At 40.9% G+C, this 10,068-nt stretch overlaps 1 protein-coding gene across 1 annotated transcript; it reads left to right on the forward strand.

The window, feature by feature from the left end:
* Nucleotides 1–2,933: 2,933 nt before the first annotated feature.
* Nucleotides 2,934–5,583, forward strand: LOC308080546 (eukaryotic translation initiation factor 4 gamma 1-like; the record flags this gene model as incomplete). Its single annotated transcript, XM_080422441.1, has 2 exons — nucleotides 2,934–5,105; nucleotides 5,560–5,583. The coding sequence occupies 2 exons, from the start codon at nucleotides 2,934–2,936 to the stop codon at nucleotides 5,581–5,583; spliced, it is 2,196 nt and encodes a 731-aa protein (XP_080278567.1).
* Nucleotides 5,584–10,068: the final 4,485 nt, after the last annotated feature.

Below are 10,068 nucleotides of genomic sequence, written 5' to 3' on the forward strand. Positions count from 1 at the left end.
CAAGTAGGAATGAGCTCTCCGTCGCTGCGTCTGCCTTTTATACGACGTTCTTCAACAACAGCGCCAACGACTTCGTTGTCGCACATTGGCTGTTTCATTTTGAAAATAAACAACGCGTGTCCAATGAGCGGTCACGCGTGCTGTTGTACACAAGCGCGTCCAATCAGCGCGACTTCAGCAATGCCATTCGTGACACGCCCACTGAACTGAAGTAACGTCAGAGTTAACGTCAGGTACGGCGTTGCCATGTAGGCTTATTATAAGCGACTTTGGGCTTATTTTTCTGTAAAGTTGCTTGTAAATATCAGTGGTAGCAGTTTTGTGGTATTGTTTCTAACGTGTTCTTGGTTATTTAGGCTTGCTTCCAATTTTTTATGTATTTATTTAAACCAGTGGTTTTCAAATATTTTCATGAAAATGTGCCTCAGATTTGTGTTAGAATGTTTCCCAAAAAAGAATTCCACATTTTCTTGCAAGAGTTTTTTTTAAATAGCAGATGTACAGCAACGCGTTTCATCGTGTGATTTTGTAGATCTTTGTAGATTTGTTTATAGGTTTAAAGTGCTCATGTGGCCTACGTTGCTTCTTTTGGGCTTGTTATTCTAGACCTGGTTGCTTATTTCTCTCACAAAAGATGGCAACACTGGTCAGGTATGGACATTTAAATACAAATAATAACATCTTTACATGTGTTGTGATGGATGTTACGATGTCTGTAGTAGGAGAATCCTATTAAATCTACTTAAATTCAGCTGAACGCCGTTGGCGTAACGTTACTGTAACATGAAATCAAGGCAAATAAGACTTCATGGAGTTTTAAACTCAGTCAGTTAGATTCAGTGGTGGAAGAAGTACTCACATTTTTTTACTTAAGTAAAAGTATCAATTCTGCAATGTAGAAATCATTTGTTACAAGCAAAAGTCTGGTATTCAAAATTTACTTAGAGCTTAATTGTAGATTTGCTATTTCCAAATGGCCGAAATGTATGGGCTGAAGTGGTTACTGTATGTTTTGTAATAATAATAATACAAATCTACAAAGTAACTAGTAACTAAAGTTTTCAAATCATTGTAGTGGAGTAAAAAGTACAATATTTGCTTCTGAGATGGAGTAAGTAGTATTGAAAATTGGAAATACTCCACTAAAGTAAAAAAAATACCTCAAAATTGTACTTAAGTACAGTACTTGAGTACATGTACTTCGTTACATTACACTAAATTAATGTTTTTGTTTTTTCTGATGACAGTTATAACTTTTAAATAAATTATTGGGTTGTGAAAACAAAAAAAAACATCAACAAAAAACCTGATATATTATAAAAAAAAACAAAAATGTGGTTTTATTTAGAAAACTGTAGAATATTTTTTCATTATGCATGTAAACAAACTTCGTCAGTTTGGCCTGGCTTGTTGTGCAAAAAGGTGAATGTATAAATCGCAGATCAATTATAGAAAACATGATTATTTTCTATATTTGGAGTTCTCTTTCATATCAAGCTAGATAGATGCCTTTATTATCCTGCGGATATTTATTGTTTATTAAAAATATATATATATCAATTTTTATTTATTGGCATCTGTAATTAGTTTCACCACCACAGCCAAAGCGGCACCGTTGTGTTTGTCCACATTCACTTTCCGTACTTGAAACAGAGCAACACCAGTGTTGCCAGGTCTGCTTATTATAAGCGACTTTGGGCTTGGTTTTCTGTATAGTTGCTTGTAAATATTGGTTAATTGCGTTTTTTTGGGGCTTGTTTCTAAAGTGTAGTTCAGGGGTCTTCAACCTTTTCAGGCCAGGGACCCACAAACTGATGGGGCAGGGACCCCCTACCTCGTAGGGTAGGGGGTAGGCCACCACATATATCGTATATTTATGTATAAATTGTGTTTTATATGTATATAAACATGAACAAATGGTTGCCTGGAGCCTGCTCTTACCCACAGGTTGTCCCAGTAAGTGTGCAAAAGACCCTTTCTTTCTCTACAAAATATGTATAAACATACCATGTTTATTGTGCATTCAATACTATTAAAATATGTCATGTTATGTTTAAAGACAAAAAATTAACAAAATGTTTAAACTTTTTTTTTTTTAATCAAACAACAATTTCGTGGACCCCCTGCAGTACCTCCGAGGACCCCCTGTTGAAGACCTCTGCAGTAAAGTATGTTATTATTTGTATTTAAATGGCCATACCTCACCAGTGTTGCCATATTTTGTGAGAGAAATGAGCAATCGGGTCTTGGATAACAAGCCCAAAAGAAGCAACTTACAGCACTTTAAACCGTCGGCTGTTTGAAAATAGCAGATCTACAAAATCACGCGATGTGACGCGTTGTGAGCTTGTAGATCTGCTATTTTCAAACAGCCGACGGTTTAAAGTGCTGTAAGTTGCTTCTTTTGGGCTTGTTATTTTCTAAACTCTTGCAATATAATGTGGAATGTTTGGAATCCTTTTTTGAAACATTTTAACACAAATGCTCCCCCGTGGCACAAAACATTTTCATGAAAATATCTGAGAACCACTGGTTTAAATAATAAAAAGATTTTGGAAGCAAGCCTAAATAAGCAAGTTGGCTACACGTTAGAAACAAGCCCAAAAAACCGCAACCGCAACGGTAAATTTACAAGCAACTTTACAGAAAAAGAAGCCCAAAGTCGCTTATAATAAGCCGATATGGCAACACTGCACCTGACGTTAACTCTGACGTTGCTTCAGCTCGGTGGGCGTGTCACGAATTGCATCGCCGAAGTCGCGTTGATTGGACGCGCTTGTGTACAGCGGCATGCACAACTGCTCATTGGACCCGCGTTGTTTAGTTTCAAAATGAAACAGCCAATGTGTGACAACGAAGTCGTTGCACGTTGTTGATGAACGTCGTCGCGTATAAAAAGCAGACTGCAGCAATGGAGAGTTCATTTCTGCTTGATGGTGATTGTGGTGATGGACATTGTCATGGAGAAGATCAGCTACAACAGAGGATTCATTCTCAGCCTACAATTCATTGCAGTCAGCATGAAGAAACCTGAGGGCCTGCCAGCCATCAGTGACGTAATCCTGGACAGAGTCTGCAGCAAGAAGCCCCTGGGAAAGCCCAACACCAGCTGGCATCTACCAGGAGGCATGGACCGTGGCTCTGATTTCAGGCCTTCCACTGGAGAGACAGGCTGGAGAGACATACCTCGTCGCCACTTCTCCCTGTCCGTCGACGTGCAGCTCAACAAGGCCAAGGAGGCCTGGAAGCCTTCCGGCAAGCAGCTGCAGAGGTCTCAGGAGGTTGGCGACACAGAAGAGGCCAAGACCCAGGATCTGTTCAACCGAGTGCGTGGCATCCTGAACAAGTTAACCCTCCAGAAGTTCCAACAGCTGACGAAGCAGGTGAGGGAGCTCACTATCGACACAGAGGGCCGGCTTAAGGGAGTCATCGACATCATTTTTGAGAAGGCCATCTCAGAGCCCAGCTTCTCTGTGGTCTATGCCAAAATGTGCCATTGCCTTATGGAGCTCAAGGTCCCCAGCGCAGATAAGCCAGGAGTCTGCGTGAATTTACGCAGACTGTTGCTCAACCGCTGTAAGACAGAGTTTGACAAGAAGCAGAAAGAGCTGGATGCTGCCCAGGGGGAGGAGAAGCAGCTTCGCAAAGAGGAACTGGACCATTACAAAAACAAGGCCAGGAGGTGCTCCCTGGGCAACATTAAGTTCATTGGGGAGTTATTCAAGCTCAAGATGATGACGGCGGCTACCATGGACAAGTGCATCATCAATAAGCTGCTCATAACACATGACGAGGAGTCCCTGGAGTGCCTTTGTACACTTATTTCCACCATTGGAAAGGACATGGACTTTGAGATGGCCAAGCCTTGCATGGACCAGATGGTGAAGATCGTCAAGGAGAGGAAGACCTCCCCCAGGATCCGCTTCATGCTGCAGGATGTGTTGGACCTCCAACAGAATAACTGGGTGCCCAGGCAAGGAGACCAGGGTCCCAAGACCATCGAGCAGATCCACAAAGATGCTGAGATGGAGGTGCAAATGGAGCAGTTGAAGGTCCAGCAAACCCTCATCTCCAAGGAGTCAATCAGAGGCTCAGGCGACAGATTGGGTAGAGGCCGGCCCGGAGGACGGGGCTCATACACCCCACGACAGGGTAGGGTGGCCAAGGGCAGGAACAGCTTCTCCATCTCCACCAACAACCAACCCGATACTTCACGCCTAAGCAAAATGACCAATACTGGTGTTCTTGACATTAACAACCAGCTGCTAGCCCCAGGAAACAAAGGCTATAAAGGCAGCAGCATTGGAACCAGTGTCAAGCCTGCTGACCCTGGCTCAGAGCTGGGCATCTGTCAAGCCACCAGCACCCTGAACAGATTCTCTGATCTGCAGCAACCCTCTTCAGGCTCCTCTCTTCACTCAGACAGACTATTGGCTCAGAACAACAGCACTAGCAGAGTGCATGCCAGGAGCACAACAGAGAACATGAAGCAGGAGGCTGCTCCTAACCCCCCACCTCCCCGGACCCCCACCAAGCCCGCCTTGACCGAAGAGGAAGTGGAGAAGAAATCCACAGCCATCATCGAAGAGTACCTCCACATCAACGACACGAAGGAGGCACTGCAGTGTATACAGGAGCTGAACAGCGGTCAGCTGCTCTTTGTGTTTGTGCGGAATGGCCTGGAGTCCACGCTAGATCGCAGCGCCATCGCCAGAGACCACATGGGGCAGCTGCTGCATCAGCTCGTCAAGGCTGGTATAATGCCCATACAGCAGTACTACAAAGGGCTTCAAGAAATCCTAGACGTGGCGGAGGACATGTCTACAGACATCCCACACTTCTGGCTGTATCTGGCTGAGCTGATCGCCCCCATGGTCCACAAGGGAGGTATCCCCATGGGACAGCTCTTCAAGGAGATCTCCAAGACTCTCATTCCTCTGGGTATGGCTGGGAACCTGTTGCTCCGCATCCTCATTCTACATTGCAAAGGAATGAGCCAGGCAAAGTTGGGAGACATGTGGAGGGAGGCGGGCCTTAGCTGGAAAGACTTTCTGCCCGAGGACAAGAACGTCAACACATTGGTTTTAAACAATGATGTACTTAAGGTACTTGTAAATATCAATTAAATACCTCAATCATTTTTCAATCATCAAATAATTTTGTACCATATAACTTACTTGTAAATATCAATTAAATATCTCAATCATTCTTATGAAAAATATTGTACCGTTTATTACTTACTTGTAAATATCAATTTAATGCATAATAAATTGTCTAAAATGTTTAAATGTGTCTGTAATAATATTGTATCTTCAAGGTTTAAGGTTTCTTTATTGTTAAGTGTTTCAAAAAGAGTACAATTATTTTGTTAGACATTGTAGCAGCATTAATAATAATAATAGTTAACATACAGTATTATAAACACAGCACAGTACAACAATAGAATATTCAGTAAATAGAATAGTTTAACCATTGCACTTTAAAGGTATTTAAGGTGATTTTTTACAAGAAATCTTGGGGTGATTTCTTGGTATGATCTCTGTTTCAATGTGTTTAAAGGGAAGTAATGTGTTAGTGTTATAAAGGGTGTTAAATGAGGCAAGGTATTGTGGAACAGTGGTGTAAAGTAATCAAGTACATTAAACTTGAGTACTGTACTTAAGTACAATATTGAGGTATTTTTTACTTTACTGGAGTATTTCAGCACTTTTACTTCTACTCCACTACATCTCAGAGGCAATTATACTTTTACTCCACTACAATTATTTGAACACTAGTTACTAGTTACTTTGTAGATTTTTATTATTATTAAAAAAACATACATTAACCACTTCAGCCCTATATACATTTTGGCCATTTGAAAATAGCCGATCTACAAGCTCACAATGAATGGCATTGTGAGATTGTAGATCTGTTATTTTCTAAAGATTTTTATACATCTGAAAACTTGAAATGGGACATTCTGCATAATGAGCACTTTTACTTTCGCTACTTTAAGTATATTTTGATGTTGATACTTTTGTACTTTTACGCAAGTACATTTTGAAAACGAGACTTCTACTTGTAACAGAGTACTTCTATATTGCAGTATTGATACTTTTACTTAAGTAAAAAAATATCAGTACTTTTTCCACCACTGCAAACACTATCATAGAAATGCATGTATGAGATCACTCAGACACTGAAATCATGCCATATGAAAGAATAGTGAGCATCTCTGAGTCTTTCTCTCTCACACACACAGTATAGAAAATACAAGCCACACTGAACACATACACTAGCCTACCTCACTCACATAATCACATTTCATGGCGTTCAGGAAGAATTCTCCTCCTTTTTAATTACACTGTGTGTGGTGGACCATCATATTAAATATAACATAAAACCCACAATCAATCGGAAATCACTGTGGAATAAGTATCATTCTCATAGCATAAAAAGGAAACAAGAAGAACAGATCAGATATCAAAATCAAACGTGTGAAATATATACATGATGCATGATATATACATAAGGTTGGGTTAGTTAATAACAGTGGGATGAGGCAGTAAAACGGAAGCAGTAATGTACATAAGGTGCATGGTTTAAGGAAAAATCTATAAAATTAGGCAGTTAAAAGTTGCAGATTCCAGAAGTCCAGAATACCAGGCAGGCAGTGATGCAGCCAGTCAGGATGCTCTCGGTGGTAACTCTGTAGCTCACCACTCCAAAATTGTCATTCCGATATCATATGAAACTGAATAGCAAATCAGAGTTTGATTTCACCTTGATGTCTTTAACCTCAATCATTCCGATGACAAAGTTGTCCAAGTGTTGGTCTTTGACCAACGTGATCTGTCGTCCACCATCTCCGCTGTTCAGTATCTGGCCAGTAACGTTGGCATTTCACTTTCCCCCCTTCTACCTCTTGGGTCGTCATGGCGATTATATTAGACTTCTGTTCACAAACCATCTGCCAGAAGTCACCCTGAGTGATAGGAAGAGGTCCCTGGCAGGTGATGAACAAGAAGTTCTCATCCTTCACTGGCATCTTGATGAAGTTGGCATTGATGTAGCCTCTATCCTTTCCAAGTACAACTAGAGTGGTATCAACTGTGAAAGAAAAGTAAACCAAAGAATGCTGTTTACTTACATGAACTATCTACCCTTGAATACACCAAAATTGAAAGAGGTTGTTTAAATGTGGCAGCTCTAGCGCTAGGCAACGATTACTCTCTTGGATAAAATCTCTTGTAATACATAATGAAAGCAGGAATTCTGTAATTGTCTTACAATGTTCTTGTAGCGATTCTTCTTTTTGTTTTCCTTCGTCTGAACTATTAAACAGTCGTCCAGTGGCTGAAGATTTTGAAGATTCTGTCAAGAGGGCATATTAGAAAACCAAAACAACAAATTACATTCTGTATTCAGTTTATATAGAAAGTCAATGGCAATTATGTGTAGACTGAGAAGTGATTACCTCAAACTCCTGTAGAGGGTCATTTTGCTCCAGAAGTCCTCTCATTATGCAGACCACAGTGTTGAGTTTGGACCCTGTGTACTGGCCTTCAGGAACCACCTTGACCAGGGGCAGGGAGGTCAGCTCATCTTCTGTGATGATAGCTCCCTCTGGGGAAGGGTCAAATAAATGCAACATTTTGAAAAGGATACTACAACACTCTATGATGGGTGTGTCAAAACATTTAGCACTACCAGATAAGGAACTTTATACCATTTCGTGGAGAGAATTTGAGAAGCAATATGTGTTTAATTGGTGGAGTTGTGCATTTTGAAAAATACCCCTGAGAGTTTTATATTGGGCTTTGCTCTTGGTTGAGCCTTTTTGTATCTGGACAATGTGTGCAGAATATATAATGTATAGAACAATGAGCAGAACAAATATCAAGTCTCACCATCTTCTCCCTGTCTGGAGTTCATGTTCTCGATGGGCAGCTCATAAGGTTCGATGACATTCATTTTAACTTTTTATGTTTTTTTATGTTTTTTGGGGGGTTTTATGACCTCAATTACACCCAAAAAATCTGAACTTTGAACATTCAGTGGATTTTCTGTGGTCTGGGGTTTTCTGAATAATTAGGCTGAAAAGTAATCTGAGCTTGGCCCTTCGACAGTGAGGTCACAGTCGATTAATCCCGCCCACTCTCCTCCTCGCCCCTCCCCTCCCCTATCCTTTCCTTTGGGGGGGCGGAGCAGAGGCGATGATTGACAGGCAAAATCCCTCACCAGCGACACCCGCAGGCAAAGATTTCTTTTTTCATTGCAGTTGAAAAGGCTTTAGAAATGTGAGACAAAAACACCTACAGTGAATCACTGGAGTGGAATTTTCAGTTAAAACTTTTTGTACACGTTTGAAGGACCAGGACAAAGACTCTGAATGTGGTGTAAACATGAATGTCATTAAACCTTTAAGGGGCGGCCATAGCTGAGTGGTTAGTGAGCCCGCCTAGGGAACCAGAGGCCCTGGTTGCCCCAGGTACGATTCCAGGCCAGGCCAGCAAATGTGCCGATGAAATGAAATTTGTCCCTGAGCAAGACTCTTAACCCCTAATTGCTCACAGGCCCTCATTGGAAACAAGACCATAAGGAATTTCATGAACGGACCTGTTAAAGGAATTATCCTTATACTTTAGTGGAGTACTTCCAATTTTCAATACTTTTACTTCTACTCCACTACATCTCAGAGGCAAATATTGTACTTTTTACTTCACTACAATTATTTGAAAATGTTAGTTAGGCTACTAGTTACTTTGTAGATTTTGATTATTATTACAAAACATACATTAACGTTTTGTTTCAGCATAGAAAAGTGATATCCATCCTCTTTGGGTCCAGTACTAACCTTAGCAAGGCTGAGAGTTTCACGATCAAAGCAGTTGATGATGTTATCACAAGAAAGGAGGAAATATTAAATAAATACAAATCTTGGAGGCAAACCTCTCCAGTGATAAAATGGCCGAAAGAGAGTGATCAAAAAGGTCAACCAAAGAACATGCTTTTTGTATAGGATTGGCTGTCTAGTCAGTATGAATACTTTGAAGATTCTTGCAGGGGCCCTCATACAAGGTTATTACAATTATGCATGCTCCTCATGGCATCACAACACCACCAAGGCCTTAAAAACAAGGCTCCAAACATCTAGTAAGGCTACTTCTTGGCCTCAATCACAAAACCCATCTAACCCCTGCTCATTTTGCTAGGATTGGATGGCTTAGGCCAGAGTACAGCAACTTACAATGGGCCTGGTCTTCAAGATACACCACAACATTGGGATCCCCCTGTATTTGTCAAAATACTTCCAAAACGTTAATGAAGTCCACGATCATAACACCAGAGGCAGCTCCACGAATCATGTTCAACCCAGATTTGGCTCAACAAAGGGAATGAACTCGTTCTCATGCTATTCCACAAAAATGTGGAATGCCCTACCAAAAGGAGTAAAGGAGTGTAAAACCCTACTCACTTTCAAAACTGCCCTAAATATACACCTTCAGGAGGCTGCAATTCGAAAATGGCCCCTGTCAAAGTCTTAACCTACCCCCCCCCCATCCCTGAACTATTCTTCTCTTGTACATATGTTTCACTTTTCATACCAGTAACCTGTAAGCTGATTGAATGACATTCTGTATAGTAGTGTGTATATCTGTCTGTCTCTTATATGTCATCATGATTTGTGTGCATGGGGATCTCATTTTAAACAAGCTTAGTGCTTTATGAGTCTTCCAATTTAGTAGACCTTGTATTGTGAATTTGTACTTGCATGTACTGTTGTTCTCATGTCTTACTAAATAAAGTACATCAATCAATCAATCAATCAATCAATATGCTTTTCAGTAATTAATCAATTGTCTTGTGAATTAATTACTGAAAAGCATCGCTTTTTTTCTACAGCCAGTAGAGGTCACTCTAATCTCACCTGATTGTCTGTTTTGGGTTGATCCATGGTAGCTGGGAGGGAACTCGTTAAGATTTGGCTCTTGGGGAGAATACCCATCTAATATTGCAGTTATTGCAAACAGACCAGACTAGGGGGCCAGCCCAACTCGTTATGAAAACCATATGCCCATACCT

Source organism: Gymnoscopelus braueri (assembly GCF_963280865.1).
Source record: "Gymnoscopelus braueri genome assembly, chromosome: 24".
Taxonomy (NCBI): Eukaryota; Metazoa; Chordata; class Actinopteri; order Myctophiformes; family Myctophidae; genus Gymnoscopelus; species Gymnoscopelus braueri.